At 41.8% G+C, this 23,809-nt stretch overlaps 1 protein-coding gene across 4 annotated transcripts in view; it reads right to left on the reverse strand.

Annotated features, from left to right (window-relative positions):
* Positions 1-1,167: 1,167 nt before the first annotated feature.
* The window catches only part of SAP130 (Sin3A associated protein 130), a gene marked incomplete at its 3' end in the record, with an annotated part of 63,422 nt that continues 40,780 nt past the window's right edge, over positions 1,168-23,809 (reverse strand). For 2 of the 4 annotated variants that reach the window (XM_084236700.1, XM_084236699.1), the window contains exons 14-20: positions 20,832-20,936; positions 16,647-17,005; positions 11,062-11,310; positions 10,767-10,892; positions 2,795-2,898; positions 1,565-1,678; positions 1,168-1,326 (exon numbers count right to left, since the gene is read on the reverse strand). In XM_084236700.1, the coding sequence (XP_084092826.1) occupies positions 1,168-1,326; positions 1,565-1,678; positions 2,795-2,898; positions 10,767-10,892; positions 11,062-11,310; positions 16,647-17,005; positions 20,832-20,936 (1,216 nt within the window). The remainder of the gene's footprint in view (positions 1,327-1,564; positions 1,679-2,794; positions 2,899-10,766; positions 10,893-11,061; positions 11,311-16,646; positions 17,006-20,831; positions 20,937-23,809) is intronic. The other 2 variants (XM_084236702.1, XM_084236701.1) reach the window with 1 other exon arrangement.

The following is a 23,809-nucleotide window of genomic DNA, read 5'->3' on the forward strand; positions in this document are numbered from 1 at the left end:
TCAGGTGACAGCAGAGAGAAGAGCTCCAGCCCCCAAGTTGGCAAATGGAAACACATTTCTAAGAACACCTGGAGAGCAGGGATAGAGACAGTTGTGTCCACGGGAAAGGGACTGGCTGCCTCACCTCTCAGACTGGTTCAAAAGTAGCAAGAATCACCTTGTGAGTACATCCACCTGCTGGAAGCTCCACACCCACCACTGCAGCAGGAGCTGGCCTATACTTGACCATGTGTCTGTAATTGGATTTAAGATAAAAAGTGCCAGTAGACTTCACCATCAAGACATCTTCAAAATACCAGAGAAAGTGGAACGCTGAGAATAAAATTTTAACAGAACAGACTGTCCACGTCTGAAAGACCACAGTAAACACACAAATGATCAGCACAGCACTGATTAAATAAAAAGTTGCAAATTGCTCATGTACAAAAACCTCTTCGAGTCCTTTATTAACATCTGGAGATGCGCGGTGCATACATTAACAGCATCATACCAGCTAGGGGAGTACAGAGAACCCAAACATACTTCAGAACAAGGGTCTCAGAGCAGCTATGGTGGGACCTGCTCTGCCACCACAAAACCCAACCTGACACACGCGGGACAGACGAGAACAATTTCACCTTGAAATGGTTCTTTAAAAAAATGACAAGAATTGATAGTTCAACCCCTTCAGAGAGTGAGATGTGGCAGGTCTCTGGGTGCCATGGCACTGCTGAAAAAGGCCAGCATGGGCATTTGAAGGTCAGACAGAAAAAGGTGGGGAGAAGAGTTTGGATTCTCAGCGTAGAGACAACAGATGGTCCAAGTGGATACTTTCAGTCCAGGCTCAGCATGGGTTCTGCAGGACTCCAGCAGATAAATACAGCTCAGGAACCGGGAAGCTGAACACGCCAGCCATGTACTGTCACTGATGCCAACTGTCGGACACCAATGTGCCAGGAGCCATCATGACACAGCAGGGTTATGAGGGAACGTGCCAGAGAGAGTGGAGTTCACTGTGTCACTTCCCCCAGATCCTTTTGTGCCACTCGATGGCATGGGTCACTCTGCTGTCACGTGTGAAACGCTTCCTTTATTTCAATGTTCCACTTTGAAAATAACCAAAACCCTCCCCCATTCCCAACATCATTCTTCATAAATTCTGTTTTCAAAGTCCTGATTCTTCTGAGTCTAAACTTTTTCCTTTCGCTTCAATTTTGAAACCTTCTTGACAGTCCCATTCTTGTTTAAAAGCTTCAGGACACGATCTTTATGATCTAGAACCTTAAGCATGGAGTCTCTGGCTTCACTGATTTGATCCATGACAAGTTTACACCGCTGCATGTTTCCCTGAAACAAAAGACAGTATACCCTCAATCACTAACCAAGGACAGTATGGGAACCATTTTGAGGTTTTCACCTCAAAAAAATCCTAAAGTTTTAGTGTTTCTTAGTAATGCAGGCTGAAGTAGAAAGGTTTTGTTTAACTAAAGATGTCAGCTGATGAGGGAGGCACATGGGAGAAGTGAAACTTCATGTGAATGGCTCCGGGAAGTGGATGATTAGAAGGGTAAGGGCTCATTCAAACCTGTATTAGTTCACTTATTCGGTGTAGATCATCATCAGTTGCTGCTTTTTTCTTTGGGATAATCCCTTCCTGCAGGTTGGTGAGTCTTTCATAAACATCATGTTCTAGATTAGTCTGCAATACACAGAGGGAAGGCATTGTGATGCTAGAGATAATTCCGTTAACCTCAGGCAAACAAGCCCACCTTAAATCAACTTTGGAAACTGGCATAAGAACTACTGGGGTAATAAAATCCTTTCTCCTGCAGATTATGGTACAGTCAAGGAAAGTGATCAATAATACTCGTGTCACCCTTTGTCATAATTCAGAATCTATCATCTAGGATAACTTGTAAAGCCTACCTTGAATTCACATTTTCTCCGAAAATAATTCTTAGTTTCATAGAAATAAGCTTTTCTGCAAAATTCATAAACTATTGAATACTTTTTTTTTTTTTTTCTTGAGATCCTCGTAACAGACAATGTTCTCAAGATCAATAATCCAAAGGTGGAAAAGCCTCAGGAGCCTGATGTTTTGGTCATCACCCCTTCACCTTACTGGTGAAGAACAAATTCCCACCCAAGGGTTATGGAAATGGCTGATCACCTATCACCTAATGACAGAGGACAGATGAGGTCAACTGTTGTTTGCTAGTCAATATACTCAGCCTCATACAAACCACACAGGGCCACTTGGGGGCTGCACTCAGAAACAAGTAGGGGCTAAAGGAGGCAGGCTTTGCAGCATCAAGGAGAGGTACACCCTGGTTTCTGTGGAAGGATGTGGTTGGATTATTTGAATAATATTTTAAGCTGGCAGGAAATGAAGCCCACTGCTCAAGGAAAAGGGGAACCCTATCTGGTATCTGTGGCAAGGAGCAGAGCAGAGTGGAGGGGTTAGAACATTTGAGGCTACACCTATTTCACATGTGATGAGAACACCTAATATTAACCCTTCATTTTTAATTGTGGTTTCAACTTAAACCAGTTATTCCATATATTTTGATTCTGGGCATCAGAACTAAAATATATTTAGACTATAATTACATCTATGAAATAGATATAATAATATCTAGCATGCACAAAAATTCTATTATCCATGTTAATTAGGAATGTTTCAGAATTAGTAAAAAAAAAACAAAAACAAAAAAAAAAACACAAACAAACCCAAAAAACAACTCTCTGAACTCAAACATCTCCAGCATCTGTCCCTCTCTTCAGCAGGACATAATCACTGTAGAACTCCACCTACCAGCTGTAGCAACTGGGCAGCACAGAGGTGCACTTTCCAGCCTTGGGCACGACAGGATACTCCTTTCTGATTAGCTATTTCCTGCAGCATAGCTTTCTTCTCCTCTGGAACCATTTAAAAAAAAAAAAAAAAAAAAAAGAACAGCATATTTCAATTTTATAAAGTCAAAAATCACCGTGTGCTAGTTTTAACCCTTTGTATTTAAGACCCTTACAGAGATCACAATGTGAATAAAAGCTTTTTTTTTTGGGGGGGGGGCCATCCTAGAAAAATGCTTCAAAAGCATATTCTGCTAATCTTGTCAATTCAAAACAGAGTAATACTCTAATCTTTTAAGGAGAGGAAACAGTCTTCAGTGAGTTGAAGCCTTGCTCATGTGTGATGCTTGTAAGCATGTGGATATGAAGTCCCAGAAGCTCTTTGATATTATCTAGATATTGGAGAAATCACAGGACTCATATGTGAATAATATTCAAATTTGGGTAAAGGAGTCCAGTAATAAAATGTATATGTAATAAAATGAATATGAAAAGTATCACCTAGAGAGACAAATCAGGATTGAGGATTGCTTCCCCCAAGTTGAATTCATCTCTATCCATGAAGTTTTAGTTACTGGTTATTAGGACTTAAAATGTATTCACACATTACATATTGTTAAAAAATTCAACAATTAATCTTGACAAGGCCCCACCTATATATTTTTAAAACCCACAGAACGCACAAGAAGACTGAACCCCAGGTAAACAATCAACTTGGGTGATAATCATGTCTGTGTAGGTTCATCAATGTAACAAATGAACCACTGTGGGGGGAATGTTGACAGTGGGAGAGGCTGTGCAGGTGTGTGGAAGTGGGGATGATGGGAAATCTCTACCCTCTGTTCAATTGTGTTGCAAGTCTAAAAGTGCCTAAAAAGTAAGTCTTATCAACTAAAAATAACCATTCTATCTAGTAGGCAAATATCAGCATAAATGTAATTTAAGTAATTCTAAAATTTATTGAGATTCAGTCTGTTGTCAGAAATAACAGCCTGTGTACTCTTTACCCAGTTTTGCCCAGTGGTAAATTCAAAACTGTAATATCATAACTATGACACTGACATAGTCTACTGACACTCTTCATTTTAGAGGTACTTGTGTATTTCCTTATAAACATTTTAAACAATTTTTGGGTTTGAAATAATTACAGATTCACAGAAAGTTGCAAAGATAGTATAGCAATATATCTGATTAGGGACTTGAATCTAGAACATGTGGAGAATTCTTGCAACTCAATAATAAGCACAAACCAATTAAAAAGAGTAAAGGATCTGAATAGACATTTCTCCAAACAAGATACACAAATGGCCAGTAAGCACACAAAGATATGCAACTTTAGTAGGTATGCAGTCAGAGGGGACGTCTGCATTAGGGAAATGCAAGTTAGAACCAGGAGGTACTGCATCTCACCCACTAGGATGCGAAAGTCAAAAACAGTTAATTGTGGAGGAGCCTCATGTGTTGCTGGTGGGACTGTAAAATGATCTATTTGCTTTGGAAACAGTCTGGCAGTTCCTAGAAAGTTAAATACTGAATTAGTAAATGACCCAGAAATTCTATTTCAAGTTATATAACTAAGAGAAACAAGTTACAGGTATCCACATACAAATTTGTGCACAAAAGCTAGGAGCACCATTAGTCACAATAATCACAAAGTATAAAGAACCCAAATGCCTACCAAGTGATGGATAAATAAAATGTAGTTTTTCTGTGAAACAGTATTTAGCAACAAGAAGGAAAAGTACTGACACACGCTACAACATGGACAAATCCTGAAAATAATGTTCAGAGAAATAAACCAGTAACAGAAGATCATGTTGCATGAAACGCCCAACAACGGCCAATTTATAGAAAGCGGGTAAGAGGGTCTCTCTCACCCCAGGGAGGGTGAGTGGCGCTAGCAGGACTGGGGATGTGGTGCTTCTGTGAATGCACTGAAATCACTGAATTGTGAACTGTATACCACGTGAAATGCATTTCAAAAAAAACAGATTGTAAAGAGGTCAAGTGTCTCCCTCTCACCCAACTTCCCTCACTGGGAAGCTCACAGAAGCACAGCACAGCACCACACCAGGAAAAGGCAACAGATGAGAAGTGTGAGGATAGTTCTGGCATTCATCTCATCTGCTTTTACACAACCCCACTGCCAGCAAGACACAGAACAACTGCACCACCGAAAGCGCTCCCTGGAGCGACATCTTAGTCACCACCACCCCCCCCCCCGCCCCTACTGGGCACTGAAACCATTGATCTGTCTTGTACTTTGTCATTCTGAGAATAATTTATTGATGAAATAACATGGTATGTCTTTTTGGAGGGGGAAGGGACGCATCATTTTAAGAATGGCTTTTTTCCAATAAGCAGAATGCTTGCTGGGATCCTTCTAAGCTGCTGCGTGATTAATGCTTCTTTCCTTTTCATTCTTCAGTAGTAGTCAATGGTACCACAGTTTATTTAACCATTAGCCTGTTTATGGTCATCTGTGCTTTTCCAGTTTTTGGTTATTACCAAAAAATTGCTGTGTAGAGTTTTGTGTGTACCGAAGTTTTCATTTTTTCTGGGATAAATGCCCAGAAATATAACTGTTGAGTCATATGGTAAGTGTATGTTTAGTTTTTATGAAACTGTCATATTATTTTCCAAAGTAGCTCAGCAGTGTATAAGAGACAATTGACATGTGGTAGACAGTGGTTCAGCAAATTGCTCCCCAGGCTGTTTAAAAAATAAATTGTGCCGGGCCTCCCTGTTGGCACAGCAGTTGAGCGCTGGGTTGCGAAGCTGCCCGCAGCCTCTGCAGCGCAGGTTCAATCCCCGGCCACTGGGCGAGGGTCCCACATGGCACGCAGACCTCTCCTGCTGCCTGCTGCTCCCCTCAGCAGTGCACTTCATCAGTCTGCCTGTTCTGCTCTCTGCTCTGGTGAATTCTCTCACCCTCCCGCGCTTCTGACTATACCCCAGTGCTTGTATAAATAAATAAACAAATCTTAAATAAAATTAAAAAAACATAATAAAGTAGTATTTTAAAAAAATAAATAAATTGTGCCTCCCTGGTGGCGCAAGGTGTTACGTGACCTGTGGGGTTGTGCGCAGCCTTTGCAGTACGAGTTTGATCCCTTGGCCGGCCAGGGAGCAGCTCACATGGTGCAGCAGACCTCTTCTGTCTCACCTGCTGCTCCCCTCAGCAGTATATTTCAGTCAGTCTGCCTGTTCTGCTCCCCGTTCTGTCTCTGGTGAATCCTCTTGCCCCCCACACCTCTGGCCTGTACCCCAGGCTCTTGTATGCATAAATAAATCTTTAAAAAATATATAAATTTAAACTTTTGGAAAAGGCCCTAAGGGCAAACAGCAAATGAAGAAACTTCTATTCAAGCAAATCTACTAAAATGTGGTAAGAAATGGTGAGTCTGAGGTATTTGAACCAAGATCATCCCCTCTGTCACTCCCTCTTCCAGCTCAGCGATGCAGACTCCAACCAGACTACTGTAGCCAAGAACATAGGGTTCTCTCTCCTCCAGCTCCCTGGTGGTTTCTCTCCTCAGGAGGAGCAGAGCACCAGCGAGTCTCATCCTGCTCTTCTCTACCTGCTGCTGAAGCCAAGTCCCAGATGTACAATCCAGATGTGGGGCGCCTTTTTTCCATTCAGGCCCCATTTGTGGAATGGAAACTGTACCTCAGGCAGTGGAAATCTTTTCTGACTTGTGGTTTCACACTAGGGGAAGCCAAGAGGACCCAGGCTGTTTACTTCTCTTTCCCCTCCACTGGGTGCTCACCTCCTGGAGTAGGGTGTTACTCACAGACAAGGTTGCTTTTGTCTTGACCCCTATCACCAGGGCCCTAGGCTCAGAGATCTGGGGGTCAGGGAAGGATGAGGCCATGAAACAGGTGGCTTCTAATCTCTTCCCAAAGGAGTTAACTCCATGTGCAATGATGAAGTTCAAATATAAAGGTACTCCCAAGTACAGTGGGGCTGTACTGAAAGGCAAGTAGGAGGTAATTTGTAGATCAGCTGAAGATAGTCTAGACTGTAGGTGGTGGCTGATCTGCAGAAGAGAACAAAGAATAAGGCAGATGGAGGAACTCTCCTGTGGGCAAAATATCAAACATTGACCTCAAAAACCAGTCAAGGAGTTACAATCTGATAGGATTAGTGTACAGAGGAATTTGTGTTCTGGCACAAATTCCAAAACTGTGAGTGCCACTGTCATCCCAGGGTGACTATGGATGTAGCCAAAACTGTGCTTCCCTGAGGAGTAATATCAGAGACTTAGCACTTGGTGATAGGGTGGAGGCCATCAGCAGTCACTCATTTAATCAACCAGTCACCAAATCTAATCTCGGGTAGAAAGTTTTCAGTCTCACCACTAAGTGCAATATTAGCTGTAAGTTCTTGCAGACTTTTTACCAAGCTAGGAAGTCCTCCTGTTTTTGAGTTTTTATCATGAAAAAGTATTCAATTTTGTCAAATAACTTTTTCATGTGTCTTATTTGGAAGCAGAGCCTTTGCAGATGTAATCAAGTTAAGAATTCATACTGAATTAGGACAACCCTAATTGCAATGGCTGATGTCCTCATCAAGAGAGGGAGAATGAGACAAGACACACTGACAAATGTGATCTGCAAAGATAGAAGCAGAGGCTGGAGTGATGCAGCTACAAACCCAACAATATCAAGGCTTGCTGGTAACCCCAGTTTAAAAAGGAGCAAGGATGGATTCTTTTCCATTAACTGTCAGAGGAAGCATGAGCCCATTAATAAACTGAATTTGGACATCTAGACTTCAGAAGGAATAAATTTGGTATTTTAAGCCATCTAGTTTGTGGTAATTTGTAATCTGCAGCCCTAGAAACTATGGTAGCTTGTTAATGATGGTAAATTACATTGATGTTCAAAAACAGAACCAGGTTTGCATAACTAAAACAAATTCCACTTGATCAAGGTGTGAAATTCTATTTATGTATTACTGGACTCAACTTGCTGATTTTGTTGGGGATTTTGTATCTACATTCCTGAGGCATACTGATCTGCAGTTTTATTTGTTTCACTGTCTGGTCTTAACCAGGGAAAATGCTGCCTTCATAAAATGATCCTGGAAGTGTTTCCTTCTATATCTGGAAGGGATTATAGAAAACTGATGCTGATTCTTCTCTAAAAGTTTGGTAGAATCACCCAGTGAAAGTATCTTAACCTAGAGATTTTTGTTTGGAAGCTTGTAATTAAACTTATTTAATGCTTATCTCAATATTCACAATAACTATTTGTTCTGATTGAGGTTTAATCGTTGAAGTTTTCAAGGAACTGGTCTGTTTAATCTTAAGTTGTTGACTTTCTGAGCACAAAGTTGTTCATAGTATTTCATTATTATGCTTTCAATGGTGGCCTAATTGATATGCCAGTTTCGTTTCTTATATTATTGACTTGTGTCTTTTTTATTTTGTTCAGTCCTGCTACAGATTTATTAAGTTTATTGTCTTCAAAGAACCAGGTTTTTTTTAAAGATTTATTTATGCATACAAGAACTGGGGTGAGGTGTGGGGGGGTGAGAGGATACACCAGAGGCAGAGTGGGGAGCAGAACAGGCAGACTGACTGAAATACACTGCTGAGGGGAGCAGCGGGGAGACAGGAGAGGTCTGCTGCGCCATGTGGGTTGTGCCCTAGCAGGGATCGAACTCATGCTACAGTGGCAGTGGATAGCTTCATAGTGCTGTGCCTTAACCCCTTGCGCCACCAGGGAGCACTGCCTCCCACATATTCTTCTATGTCATGTTTTATTTTTATTCAGCTTTATGTATTTTAAACAATTTCCCTAAGATATCTTTGACACATTATATAGATGTGTGTTGTTTAATTTCCACGGTATAGAGATTTTTTTGTTACCTCTCTGTTATTGGTTTAATTTCATTACAGACAGGGAAGATATCTGTTGATTTCAAGTCTTTTAAATTTGTTGAGGTTTGTTTTATAATCTGGGATACGGTATATCTCTGTTTTGTCGGCACGTGAAAAAATACTGCTGTTTGAGTGTTTCATAAATGTCTACTAGATATCACTAGTTTGTAGTTTTCAATATCCTGGCTAGTTCTTTGACAAGTAGTTCCATCAACTGCCAAGAATGTGGTGTTTTAGTTTTAACCATTACTGCACATTTGCCTTTTCTTGTGTACTTTTTGCTTCATGTATTCTGAAGCTCTTGGTTTTTGTTGCCTATGTATATATTTTATCAATCTGTAATGTCCTTCTTTATTCTAGTATCCTTTCCCATGAAGTCTAGATTTATTTATGCATACAAGAGCTGGGGCACAGGCCAGGGATGTGGGGGGCGAGAGAATTCGCCAGAGAAAGAGTGGGGAACAGAACAGGCAGACAGACGAAATACACTGCTGAGGGGAGCAGCGGGCGCGACAGGAGAGGTCTGCTGCGCCATGTGGGTTTCTCCCTGGCTGGCCGGGGATCGAACCTGTGCTGCAGAGGCTGCGGATTTCTTCATAGTGCAGTGCTTAACCCTTTGCGCCACCAGGGAGGCCCGCTCTTGCTTTTTTTGATTTATTTTTGTACTGTATCTTCCCATTCTTTTATCATCATTCTATTTGACTACATAGGCAGAGTGTACTTGGAGCTTTTTTTCTAATCCATTCTGCTAATCTGTGCTTTAATTGGTATGTTCAGATTATTTACATTTAGTGTAGTCACTGATATGCAAGGCTAACTATCCTGCTAATATTTATTGTTTGTTTCCTACACTTTTTGTTCCTGTTTTTGTTTTGTCCTTCCTGTGAATTACCTGACCCATTTCTAGCAATCTATCTTGACTTAGTCATATGAGTGAGGTGAAGTTACTTTACTTGGAGCAAGGAGGCAGTTAGTATATACCTACCTAAATGGAAGGTTAAGGAATCTCTGATATTTTTCAGTTGTCAAAATTACCTTTCTTGCAGTACTTTCTGCAGTCAAATGCTCTACCACTGAGCTATACCCCCTCTTGCAGTACTTTCTGAATGATGAATCCCAATAAACAGTAAGAATCCTTTAGTATAACTTAAGCGTTTACCAGGCAAACCTTTAAAAATTTTACTGCTATGATAGGGAATACTATCATAGTATTGTGAAGGGATACTTAGTGGCCCACAGCTGGCTTCCATCAAATATCAACATTTTCCGATTCTTGTAAATCGTACCATCTTTCAAACCTTGGTATATTTGTGAGGAATATCTGGGAAGCAGAGCCACCTCTGTACTTCCATTCAGAGTCCATACTCACCGCTGGGACCTTCACTGCTGCTCACAGAAATCAGTCAGTACCACCTAATTCTGAATCATCTTGAAGCTTCCAGTGAAGTCTCAGAAGTTTCAAAGTAGATAGGAAGGAAAACTTATACTTTTCTGTGCATTGATTATATTGAGATTAATGACACAAGTTTCATTATGGAGTGTCATGTTAAATCAGTGGGAATATTTATAGGTATTTGCAAGATACTATCAGCCATTTTTACTATATATGGATTTATTAAAATGCTAGCCTCAAGTTCAACAGCAAAATTCTGTTGGAAAATAAACTTTCCAGGGCTCATGACACATGGACATGCGAGTTCCCTGGGGACTACTGTGAACGACATCAACAATCCAGCATTGCTCTTCCTGTCACCACTAGGGGAGTGGGTTTATCATGAATTTTACTAAAACCAATGTTGTCATTTATTCATTCGACTGTTTTCAATAAATACATACAGGTTCCTAAGGCAAAAGACAAACTTCCAAAGTTTATGCTCAACTGGGTATCTTCCCTAACACTGAAGTCCCAATATTTTATAACAAAAACGTAAATTTTTTTGGAAAATGACAAATTTTGGCTGTCTTTCTGGCCTACTGTGATTGCAGTATAACCAAGTGGAAGACCAGTTCTATGCATTGACACTGGATGTGTCTGGGGAAACCAACCTTTGACCCGGACATCACTGTACCGCTGGAAGTGGTGGTAGGCAGCTTTCCAGGGGTTCCGATAGTGACGCAGCAAAGTAATGGGAGGTCTTGGACGCACTGGGACATACCGCACGCCTTCCTCATCTATCCAAAAGGGAAGGAGACGGTAAATAGCGTAGTACAGACCCGCAACCACCCTCTAGGAATGGTCTCAGTAAGCGAGCCACGTGTGAACCAGACTATATGAACAGCCCCAGGGACAGTCCCCGACATAAGCAAGGCAGCTTCATGCAGCTAACCCAAGCGATCGTACCAATGTACTCCTTGGGCGGCGACCTGCGCTTCTCAGCCTTGGCCAGGAGACTCTTGGCCGCGGACTTCTCATCATCGGTACTGTTGGTCTCCATCATTTCTCCTTCTTCCGTTGAGATCACGTGCTGTTGCTTCCGAGGCTTCTTCCTTGGGGAGGCACCAGGTGGTAGGTCACTTGTCGGCATGGAGAGGTTGTTAGCCAGCAGCGCGAGAGATGGAGACACAGTGCTGGCAGCCAGCGGAGGCACTGCTGTCAGGAAGAAGAGCACAGACCTCCTATGTGAAAGCCCAAACACCGTGGGAGGCCTCACTTGTTCCCACCAAAGAGCACAATTAAGAAGGCAGGGAAGAGGAAACACCGAGTCTTCCCATGTGCCTGCACTGGCCAAGCACTCTGCTTCCTAGTGTCTCCTGTCTTCCCCTGGCCTCAGCACAGGGCCCCTCTAGTTCAAAAGGGTACTCTGCTCCTCAGCACAAAGACTATTTACCAGGCTCTCACAGTTAGCTTTGGTGATAGTAAACACAGACATGTCCTGTAGCATTTTAAGACGTTTCTTTGAGAGAAGGTCTGACTGTCTACACCTCATCTTCTGTCTGTGACAGCTATAGTTCCAGGAGCTTCCTTGAATGAAGAGGATGAGGGTCAAATCTTAGGGATGGTAGAACCTGGGTCCCTAACAATTCTATGGCATTCACAGACCATCCCTGGGCGGTCCGAGGACTTGCTCAAGGGAGACAATAGAACCTATGTTCAAGTCACTGTTTTTCAAGCCCTTTAGCATAAATTCCTAGGAGATATCCCATTAACTCACATAGTCTTAAAAATAACCAGAATAAGCAGGGATTACCATTCCCCAATTTAAAGGTGATAAATGTTGCACAGATCATAGTGTAGGGAGCGGCAGAGTGGACAGTACACAGATGCAGTCTGGCTTCACAGCACTTCTAGCACAGTACAGTGAGTCCAGAAAAATGGGATTCATAGGATGGAGTCGACAACATCTGTTAGTGCTTGTATGGATCATACATCAGGGAATTACAAAACATGAGTAAGTTCATCTCCACTCTTGTTTTCACTACCATTTCTTCACCCTAGCCCTCTCCTTTATACTTTTAATAGTCATACCCTACACTATCATCACACCTCAATGCCTTGCATCTGACTCTCTAGCCCCACCATCTTTCCAAGTCACTCCTCTTAAGTCACCAGTCCCCAACAATCCCTAGACCCACCAGAAAATATCAATTCACCTTACCAATTCTTTTGTTGTCACTCATCAGTTAGTGTTCTCGCTCTCCCATCACTGGGTTCTAATTCTCCCATCAATTGTATTCATTGCATTGCGTTGTACTTAGCAAAAGCATAGTAGTTCAAATTCAATTCTCCGACTAGCCTGCACCGAGGCAGATCGAAGGAGCCAGAAAGTGAAGCTGACTCTCTCATGTCGTAATGCTCACACATCTCCAGTGGTTACTAATTGCTCCAGGACAGTTCTACCCTGAGAAGACCATCCATTCTCTACATGATTATTTCACACATTATCATACCTCCAGCACCTCCTTTAAGCCCCTTACGCTTGCTGATGACCTTGCTTTTTTTAGATTAAAAAACAAACCAAGCCAACAAGAAACAATCAAAAGAAAATCCCCATAAATGCCTTCCGCACATACCCACTTACAGGCATTGTGGCCGTGTTATTTCCTCGCCTCTGGGCTTTGAGCAAGGTCACTTACACAATAAATCCTTCTCAAGTTTGCTCAGGAACTTTCATCTCTTTCCCTTCTGCCATCAATTCTTTTCTCTTCACGGGATCATTCCCACTAACACTGATACTATTCCCCTTAAAGATAACTTCGTTTTGTAGATCTGTTTTATAACTCCTCCACTGTTGTCTACACGCACTGTCTGCAATATTTCTTCCCCAGCTTTCTCTCTCAACCAAGCTTTGACCAACGGACCCGATGAAAACTGGTCTTTTCGAGATCGTCACGAACTCTGTGTCGTTAAACCCAGTGGTCACGCTCAGTCCTTGTCTGATCTGACGAAGCATGTGACCCAACTCATCACTCCCTCTTCTCTGAACTACTTCTGCCCTAGCTGACCAGGACAACACCAACTCCAAAGTTCTATTCCAACTACGCTGGCCCCTTGTTCAGTTTTCTTTGCTGGCTTTTGCCTCCTCTTCCTGCTCAGAAATAGTACAGTGCCCGAGGGGCCAGGCCACAGCTGCTTCTATTTTTTATTGGCATTCAGGTGATCTTATTCAGGCTCGAGACTTCAAATATAATTTATACATATAGCAATTACTCCCAAATATGTATCAGTTCCTTCCTTTTCTAGTCCTACAAAACACAGTTCCTTTTGCAACCTGTCCCTATCTCAGCTAACAAAGACGTTATGCTTCCTATTACTAAGGCTAAAAACTTTGTAGTTTGACCCTGATGCCATCCTCTCACACTCAACATCCAACCTTTGAAGTAATCCAAAAACACTAATTCAAAAGAATACCTGCACCCCTATGTTTACTGCAGCACTATTTATAATAGGCAAGTTATGGAAACAACTCAAATGTCCAAAAATAGATGGTTCCTCTAGGACCCTGGAAGGACCTAAGCTTTGCGAGGTCTGGTGCTTTTAGAAGGTTTTGAGCAGAGAGAGCCTTCGCATTCATTTTCAATTTTAAACAGACCACACTGGCTGCTGCTAGACAACAGCCTGGGAACAAGGATGGAATCAGGGGGGTTTTCATAATTGAGGGAACAATGAAAGCTTAAGCTGGAATAACAGCAATCCTACGTGAAGTGGTTGAACGTCAGAATAATTTTAAAGCAGAACTGAGAGGATTACTTTTTTTGGCTTATGTAGATGTTTTTATTTTTTTTTGCTTTTATTTATATATATATATATTTACATCATTTTTCATTTTTTTACAATGTTTCCTTTCTTTTCTCAGGTGTAGTCCCCATAGAATTCCCACCACCAGTTCACCCGTGCCCCATCACCACAGTCCCCTGTGCTCTCCCCTTCCTCGTTTTGATCCCTCTCCCTTCCCTGTAGAAAGTCTGATTATTTTTGTTTTTTTAATTTATTATAATTATTTTTTTCCCTGATTCCTAATTTGGTTCCCTTATATTCCTCCTATAAGTGAGACCATCCGATATTTTTCTTTTTCTGACTTTTTCCACCGAACATAATCCCTTCCAGCTCTAACCATGTTGCTGTGAATGGCATGAGTTTATCTCTTTTGATTGCTGTATAGTATTCCATTGTGTATATATATACCACATCTTCTTGACGCAGGGCAGGAGAGGTCTGCTGCACCATGTGGGAATCTCCCTGGCCTGCCGAGAATCGAACCCAAGCTGCAGAGGCTGTGGACAGCTTCACAGTGCTGCGTTCAACCTGCTGCGCCACTGAAGAGGCCCAGTAAGGCCTTCCTTTTAGAACTCTTTTTAAATCATAGCTCCAGCCCTCACTTCCTCTTATGTTTTGCCCCCACTTTTACTGTTTGTCATCCTTACTAGAAAGTAAGATTCAAGAGGATGGAGAAGTGCTTGTTTTAGGTAAGGCTGTATCATCACTGCCCTGGTGGAAAGCGCAAGAAAACAAGTCTGATGGGCCTCTCTGGTGGTGCAGCGGTTGAGCGCTGGGCTGCGAAGCTGCCTGCAGCCTCTGCAGAGCCGGTTCGATCCCCGGCGAGGGTCCCACATGGCGCACAGACCTCAGCAGTGTACTTCGGTCCTTCTGCCTGTTCTACTCCCTGCTCTGGCTCCTGTGAATTCTCTCACCCTCCCGCTCTTCTGACTGTACGCAGTGCTTCTATAAATAATTAATTAATTAAAAAAAAAAACCAAAAACTAAACAAATGTGAGCTGTCACTCTTAAAAAAAAAAAAACAAAACAAGTCTGGTACCGAGCCCAATAGTTTGAGGCAGCACTTCCTAGCACTGAGAGACAACAGGAACTAGATAAATGAGAGAGTAGGTGAACAGTAAAACAGAACATTTACCTTTTCCTCCTGGGTTATCCATGGAATCCTTTTTTTTTTTTTAAAGATTTATTTATTTATGCATACAAGAACTGGGGTTCAGGCCAGAGGTGCGGGGGAATGGAATTGTATGGAATTCATGAATTACAAAGTCAAAGTGGAAAGCAAGCCCATGTGCTCATTGCTCAGTATCACCCTCTCACCATTTTGGCAAGAAAATTTCTTGCCAAAGAAATTTGGCAAGCGAGGGTTAGAGGATTCACCAGAGACAGAGTGGAGAGCAGAACAGGTAGACTGACTGAAGTACACTGCTGAGGGGAGCAGCGGGCGAGACAGGAGAGGTCTGCTGCACCATGTGTCACCTCCCTGGCTGGGGATGGAACTCGTGCTGCAGAGGCTGCAGATGGCTTCACAGTGCTGTGCTTATTTAACCCCTTGCGCCACCAGGGAGATCACATGGAATCATTCGATGGAAGTGCTGAGGCTAACTATGGGTACTACAGAAGAATACGTTAAAGCATAATAAATGAAAATAAAGAAATAAGCAGGGGAAAAAAAAAAAAAGCAGTTTTAAAAACCATAGATAGAGCACAACCATAGCTCTTACTAAAAAATGGAATGGGAAATAGAAATTTTCTTGCCAAAATGGTGAGAGGGTGATGCTGAGCAATGAGCACATGAACTTGCTTTCCACTTTGACTTTGTAATTCATGAATTCCATACAATGAATGTTGCTTTCATAGTCAGGAAAAACAAGATTCTACCATCAATTATAAAAAACGTAGAAACAGAAAATCTCCAAAGTTACTTGCCTTTGACAAAGGTGACATTTATGAGGAAACAGAATATGTAGTTTTAATATTTTACTAATCATGGGTAAGCTTATCGAGAGTATTTTCAACAACATACATTTTATTTTACTGCATAACAAGGCAAGAAAAATTGCCAGGAAATAAATTGTAAATAACCAGCACTTAGCTATGATCAGTTCTTTACTCATTTAAATGGAAGTATTTTCTTAATTACCAAAAAGCTACATTTAAGGATGTTCTTAGGGAAACAGTAATTTTTTTTTTTAAATTCTGCTAAGAAAAAATAAAAGGGCAGCAAATACTTTGTTTTCAAAAGCAGCTGAATGCTTTCTTTTAAGTATTAAAAACCAATGAAATGCAAATTTAAAATGGGCATAGGGCTTCCCCGGTGGCGCAGCGGTTGAGCGCTGGTTTGCGAAGCTGCCTCCGGCCTCTGCCGCGCCGGTTCGATCCCCGGCTGCTCCCTGGCCACCGGAGGAGGGTCCCACATGGCGCGCAGACCTCTCCTGCCGCCCGCTGCTCCCCTCAGCAGTGTACTTCGGTCCTTCTGCCTGCTCTGCTCCCCGCTCTGGCTCTGGTGGATTCTCTCACCCTCCCGCGCTTCTGACTGTACCCAGTGCATGTATAAACAAACAAACAAATAAATAAAACATGCCTCTGTTTAAAAAAAAATAAAATAAAATAAAATGGGCATAAAGGAGTAGGGCTTCCTAGCTAAGGGTCAAGGGTTCTGAAAAGGGGGGAGAAGCAACTGACAAAGAAACGTGTTCTCTGAATGAACTTACCAGAAACTGGCCTCATGATGTCCATTGGTTCTACTTCTTCTTTAACTTTTATGTCAGGCAGAGGAGGCCCCAAAACAGAGGAGAGACTGCCACCCACGACTGCGGATGGTGGCGGGGCCGCTGCAATGGTGGTGATGGGGGGAGTGATGGGGACTGCCCCAGGGATGGTGGAAAGGGCCACTGCTGGTTGTGATGGGGGACTGGCTGCTGCGATCATGGTGGGAATCGTTGGTGGAGGCTGCTGCGAGGTGGGAGGGACTGCAATGGTGGGCTGGTCATTACTCTGACTGGACACAGTCTCCATGGACACAGTGGCTGGCGTGGCCATCGACACGTGGATTTCTGACTTAGGTTTGGCACTGAAAGACAAAGGCAAAAATGATACAACAAATGACAGGAAACTGCCTTAATACGCAACATCTTAGCAGATGGGTATTTATTTGCCCAACTTTTTTGGTGTAACACAGAAAAAAGGAAGCTCTATTCCTTGACTTTAAAAGCTGACCTTTTAACGGGAATTCAAAATTTTTAAAAATTCCCTTTGCTTTACCCCAAATTTTTATAAGCAGCAATAAAATTAACTTAAAAAGGACATTTTCTTTACAAACATGTTAAAGCAATCTTTCAAGGTTATGTTGTACATGATTGATTTTATATCACAGTATATGCCTGAATGGCTATTTTAATTTTCTCTTTAAAATTTTTTGAGTATTTAAATTTTCATTTCTATCTTCAATGTCTACATAGTTTCTGTTTTAATTTTGCCTTCAATCTGTGACGGCTTCTCCTAGATCCTTACTGAGCTGTGTTAACTTATGTCATGTTTCATCATTTACTCCTGGAAGTCTTTGCATTTCATCCTTTTGTTTCCATTCATAGAGGTGATGGTCACTTCATTACATAATTTAAATTCATAGTCAAATATTTTATTATAAATTTCATTTGTCCCCTCCATGGAGTGTTCTTTGTGAACAAACTAGGATATTTTGTTGTTCTTTTCCTACTATTTTAGTTCTATTCATAGCAATCTTTATTTTATTACTCATCAGTAAATGATTTGGGCTATTTCTAAAAGCAGCTATTTATGTGAGATTCCTTTATTTGAGCGTGGGAGTGTGGGGGTCCTGCTTTCAGCTCATTATTTTTCACAACACAAATGTTCTTTTCCTCTAGGTGCCATAAATACTGCTGATGCAAATACGTATGGCCAGAATGGGTGCTGCGTGGTCCCTGCCTCTACAACTTGTTGGCACCATAAAGTCCAGGGAAGGTTCTTTACAAATACCCCCATCTCACCATATTTCCATACATGTTAGTGCTTACAAGGGACAGAGTTTCATGCTTCAATGTGCTTTTCTCCTTCAGGACATTTTTTTCTAGCGCATAATTTTTTTATTATTTTTAAAGATTTATTTATTTATACAAGAACCGGGGTACAGGCCAGATGCACAGAAGGGTGAGAAGATTCACCAGAGACAGAGTGGGAAACAGAACAGGCAGGGGCCTCCCTGGTGGCGCAGGCGGTTTTACACAGCGCTGTGAAGCTGTCCGCAGCCTCTGCAGTGCCGGTTCGATCCCCGGCCAGCCAGGGAGTTACCCACATGGCGCGGCAGACCTCTCCTGTCTTGCCCGCTGCTCCCCTCAGCAGTGGATTTCAGTCAGCCTGCCTGTTCTGTTCCCTGCTCTGTCTTTGGTGGATCCTCTAAACCCCCGCATCTCTGGCCTGTACCCCAACTCTTGTACAAATAAATCTTTAAAAAAAAAAAAAACAGAGAGACTGACAAAATACACTGCTGAGGGGAGCAGCGGGGGAGACAGGAGAGGTCTACCATGCCATGTGGGTATATCCCCGGCTAGCCGGGATAGAAGTGGCACCACAGAGGATGTGGACAGCTTCACAGTGCTGCGCTCAACTGCCTGCGCCACCAGGGACGCCCCTTTTCTAGCACTTTAAAAGCGACTTCGTACATTACTTTGCTTATTAAAACATTTTAAATAATTAAAAATATTACATTTGAAAAACTTAATATCTACTGTTGGCAACAATGTGGAGAAAATGGAGACACATATTTCATTATGCTACAAACAGGTACAGATTGGAAATGACAGTTTGAAGTGCAGTAGAAACAGAAAATCTCTATGGTGAAACAGAGTATTTACTTCTACCTTGAAAACTTTTAAAAAAAAAAACAACAAAACCTAATCATTGGGGGCCAAAGTGTTAAGTTAGTCATCATGCTGAAACTGGCCTTTACAAGGAGAATGAGAAAAATTGCTTCAAAAATGAGCACGGATTGGGATTAACATTAAGCTGTCTACAGAAGCTGCCAGTACAAAGAGGCTGTTGTGAAACGTGCAGCCAGACCCCAAGGTCTAGTTAAGGTGGTGATGATTTTGATGGACAGAATGAAGATGTCCCTGGAGGCGATGGACAAAAAAAGTTCCCATTAAAGGAGCTCCTGGAGGCAGCAGCTCTCCTGCCCAGCTGCGCCGATGCAGGTGCTTCTCTTCACCAACCTTCCTCCTGTGCAAAGCAGCAGAGGCAGCTCTCCCCATCAGACTGTCTGCCTATGACCATGCAGGCCTCTCTTTTAGCACACCTGTCCCTTCCAGGGGCAGCCCTTTCTGTCTGCTTGGGTCTGCGCAAGTGTCCTTTACTCTTCCTTTTTATAATAAATCTGCCCTTTTGGAAAAACTCCTGCTCATCAGAAGCAGATCTAAACTTACAAAGGGGTGTGACAATTTACCAAGCCAATGGGAAACAAACATTGTTTCAACTGCTCTTGAACTGCTTTTATTTCTAGAAACAAAAAGTTTACTTCTCAATATGGAAGATTAGAGTGTACTGCATCAATATTAATTTTATTACTTTTTTCATTTCTTTAGCTATGATAACTGACATTTAAAAACATTTCCACAAATATTTTAAACGTCTCAGAAGAATCATAATTTCCCCCGTTGAGACCCCATGCACGGCTTGGGCTGGCACATTTTTGCACTCTTGCACTGATGATCACAAGCTCTCCCACGTCCCAGTCCTGGCCCTGCTCTTCCCTCAGCCTGCACAGGCCAACACTGGGTGCACAGGGCTTTTCCTTCAGGCTTTTAAACTTCTACACGAGAAACCTTACTGTAAGGAGTGGCGACCTCTTCCTCCCCTCACTTTGTATTTCCTTTAAACTGCTTTCTTTTTCTTCATATATTTATTACTTCTCTATACTCACTGGAATGTAAACTGAAGGAAAATGGACACTTCGTTTTAGTCACTCTTATAAATCTCCAAATTCTAAAACAGTACACATAACTTTTTTCTTGAAATTTTTTGAAGAAATGGATTCAAGTATATTCACATGCTAGGCTATTATTGGGATAGGTAAAAATGCAAGATACAGAACATTCTTATCAGCAAGATTCTGTTTTTTAAGACTATCAAACTAAACCAAAACAAACCCTTGGCATCTGCAGGACAGAGACTGCCAGAGGGGAACAAAAGGTAGAGTGGACCCAATGGAAGGGGGAGAGGGTTACTCGGTGCTTTGGTGGGAGGTGTGCATGGTGTGGGAATAGACCTTCAAAGAGGTGTGACCCTATACCCCTAAAACTGTTACCTCGATTAAAAAGAAAAATCAAGGTATCTAAATGTGTATGTAGAAAAAGATGTGGAAAGATACCTAAACTGTTGGCAATTATGTTAATAATAGATTATATTCGAGAGAGTGGGCCTGGCACGGTGAGAAAGAGGACAATGATTTTCACTTAAGTATTATCACTCCCCTCCCCCCCCAATTATTTGGAAATAAGACTATAAAGAAAAAAAGGAAAAAAAAACATGTGTTAACTATTGTCATGAAGTCTTTTTTGGACATCAGTAACAACTGTGATAGGCGATGTTCTGAAAGCGTAATCTCATTTAAATACAGACGACTCCTCTGAAGTAAATACTGTAAGGCTCTCCATTTTGTACATAAAGATCAGAGGCTGAAAAACAACAAAACACTAGCAAGGATATAAAACAATGGCACTTCAGTAAAATAAATAAAAAGAAAAACACATCCAGGTCCCGGGGCTAGAGAGTACATTATAAAAGATGCACACAGGCAAACTGTGAAATTTGTCACTTGCATTAGGCTGTTTCCTCTCTAGTTACGTGCAGCTGGAAGAGTGATAGAACATTTATGTTCTCACCCTGCAGGCCTAGGTGACCCAGATGTACTCCGCATAGAGCTCTCCACTCGAGGACTAGACACTTCAGGAGGCTGAGGAGGAATGAGGGTTTTACGAACTGCCATTCTGAAAAATAAGAGACAAACCCGGAGAAAAGCTATCAGAGGGCAGAGGGCATTAGAGGACAAGAAATATAAGACACATTTACTAGCAGACCCTATAGTAAAATAAAAGCACTGTACTTCCAAGTGTTTTTTCAATTAATTTTAAAATGTTATCAAATATAGGCACGCAACTAAAGAAGTCAAACAGGACTAAAAGGCTTTTGACAAAATACAGCAGATCCCTTTTCCAGAGCTCCCCACCACCTCTCTTCACACACTCATCTCTCTCAAGAAACAATTGTTGTGACTCTTTCAGCTGCCTCTTCGGGCATACCACATCTTCTTTCTACTTGATATTAAACTTTAAATCCACAGTAAGTGTTTATATGTCTATGTATTTATGATGACCTGCGCAAGATCATGTGGAAAAAGTTGAGTAAGGTATGACCAACTAATTGCATTACGCAACAGAGGCCACATTTGGCTTAGACGAAGAGTTAACCACTGGTTTTAGCAATGGAAACCATTAGTCATCCTGACATGCTTAGTTTTGCCAAGGGGGTGAGCGCAAATTTAAGATGAGAGTGGGTTTCAAGAGAAAATGGCTAGAATCCACCCATGGGTGCATAAATGGGGACAAGCCCTTGCAAAATCTGCTAGCAGTACTTGCCAGAGCTGAACATTATCACAGCCTACAACCCAGCAGGTACACAGAAGAAATGCACTTATGTATGCATCAAAGATGATGCGCAAAAATGCCCAGGACAATATCATGGCCAAAAACTGGAAAAATAAAAATATTCTTGGATTAACTATGGTATTACTATATAAAGGCATTTTATATGGCAATAAAAAATTATAATCACAATTCAATAAAAATTTTACAAAATGCAAAACCAAAAAAATACAATGTGGATGAATCACACGAAACCAAGTGAAGGAAGACAGACTCACAAAAAAAACGGGTAATGTATAATTCTGTGTATGTTCAGAAAGACGAAAAACCAACCAATAGGGTGGAGAGGAAAAATGGCTGGTTACCTCTGGAAGAAAGTGCTGAAAATGCTCTGGCTTTTGTTTTGTCCTATAGAGTTGTACATTGTGTTCACTTTGTGCTAACCCATTATGCTGTACACACATTATCTGTGTGGTTTTCCATACTTCCATGAAAATACTGAAAGACTGAGAGATGGACTTTTTATTTTCTTTGCAAATAGGAGCAAAAAAATAAATAAATAAAACAATGAGGTAGATAGTGGCACCAAGTGACTCCACATAAGGAGTTTTTTTAAGACGACATAAATGATATCTTTATACTTTCTCTGTAAATGTCCCACTAGCAAGGAAAAGATGATTGTGTAGGAGAAAGGGACAAACGCTACAGCACTGTTCTTGAGGAGGTGAACGGACAAGAGCTTTGGGAGCTTAGTGTTTTGGAGCTCTCAGGTGCTGTGGGGAGAACCCCTACAGTCCATCTACAGTGACAGGTGTGAAGCAGAGCAGGGGTACAGATGCTAGCAGGTTAGAGAAGGTGATAACTAGAGGCCGGAGAGTTCTTTTAGTTGTTTCCATTTTCTTAAAAGCAAACAAAGGCAGCAAAATCATCAGTTATAGTGACCCAGGGAGAAGGTGTGAGGTTCTGAGCGAGGCAAGCGTGTAACAACCGCCCAGCAGACAGAGTGGTTTAGTGGAAATGTGTGTGGAGGTCTGTAAGGTCCTGCCGGAGGTTTGCGAGGTGAAACTAGACCAGTCAACCTGGTTGCCTTCCTTGCCATAATCTGCAAGCAAAAATTAAGTGATTTAATTCTGGTTTTGACAAAGTGAAGAAGGCAAGGAAGCTGAGGCAGTGTGCAAGGAAATGGTTGCAAACTGGCCCTGGAACCTGACTAAGAGGAGAGAAGGGTTGCTGAAAGGCAGGGAGACAAGTGAAAAGGCAGGTTCAGCTGCTAGTGAGGCAGAGAGGTGACAGACTGTGATACACTGAGGACAGAAAAAGGTCAAGGAAAGCAGGCTGAACTTCTGTGCTGAGGAGGACCAGTACTTGGAGAAGCAGTCAAGCAACTGAGAAGCCTGGCTGAGGTCTCATAATGCTAATGAAGTTAAAGACAGAAACTTCAGACATACAACCATCTTTGGAAGTCACACCTGAATGGCTAAGCATTTAGAATTGCTCTGTCCAACATGTCAGCCACTAGCCATCCACAGGAGCCACTAAGCACTTGAGGGGTAGCAAGTGCAGCCAAAAAAAAAAAAAAAATCTTAATGATATTTCACTTAGATTAATTTAAATGTAAAGGTTAATACCTGACTGGTTATTGGCAAACCTTTCACTGTGTCTAGAATAATTTGGTTACGTGAAACTACTTTTTCAAATGTAAATTTTTTTTCCTTAAATATACAAGCATTGGGGTACAGGCCAGAGGTACAGGAGGGCAAGAGGATTCACCAGAGACAGAGCAGGGATCAGAACAGGCAGAAGGACCAAAGTACACTACTGAGGGGAGCAGTGGGGGACACAGGAGAGGTCTGTCTGCCGCACCATGTGGGAATCTCTCTGGCTGGCTGGAAATCGAAGCCGTGCTGCAGAGGCTGCGGACAACTTCACAGTGCTGCACTCAACCCGATGCACCACCAGGGAGGCCTAGTTTGGACAATTTTCTATGTATTTTGTTTTTATTTATTTATTTATTTATTTATTTATTTTTAAATAATAAAATTTTATTTTTATATTCCCCCATACAATTGCAAACGCCCCATTCTGACCCCAATCCTTCCCCTCCCGCCCCCCACCCCCCAAAAAGTGTCTCTGGTTCATAGTTTTTTGATTTTGATTTTCACTTTCTTATAGTTATTCATTTTCCTGGTCCCTTATTTAAGTTTTCTAGATTCCTGCTA

The sequence above is a fragment of the Talpa europaea genome, assembly GCF_964194135.1.
Source record: "Talpa europaea genome assembly, chromosome: 1".
Classification (NCBI taxonomy): domain Eukaryota; kingdom Metazoa; phylum Chordata; class Mammalia; order Eulipotyphla; family Talpidae; genus Talpa; species Talpa europaea.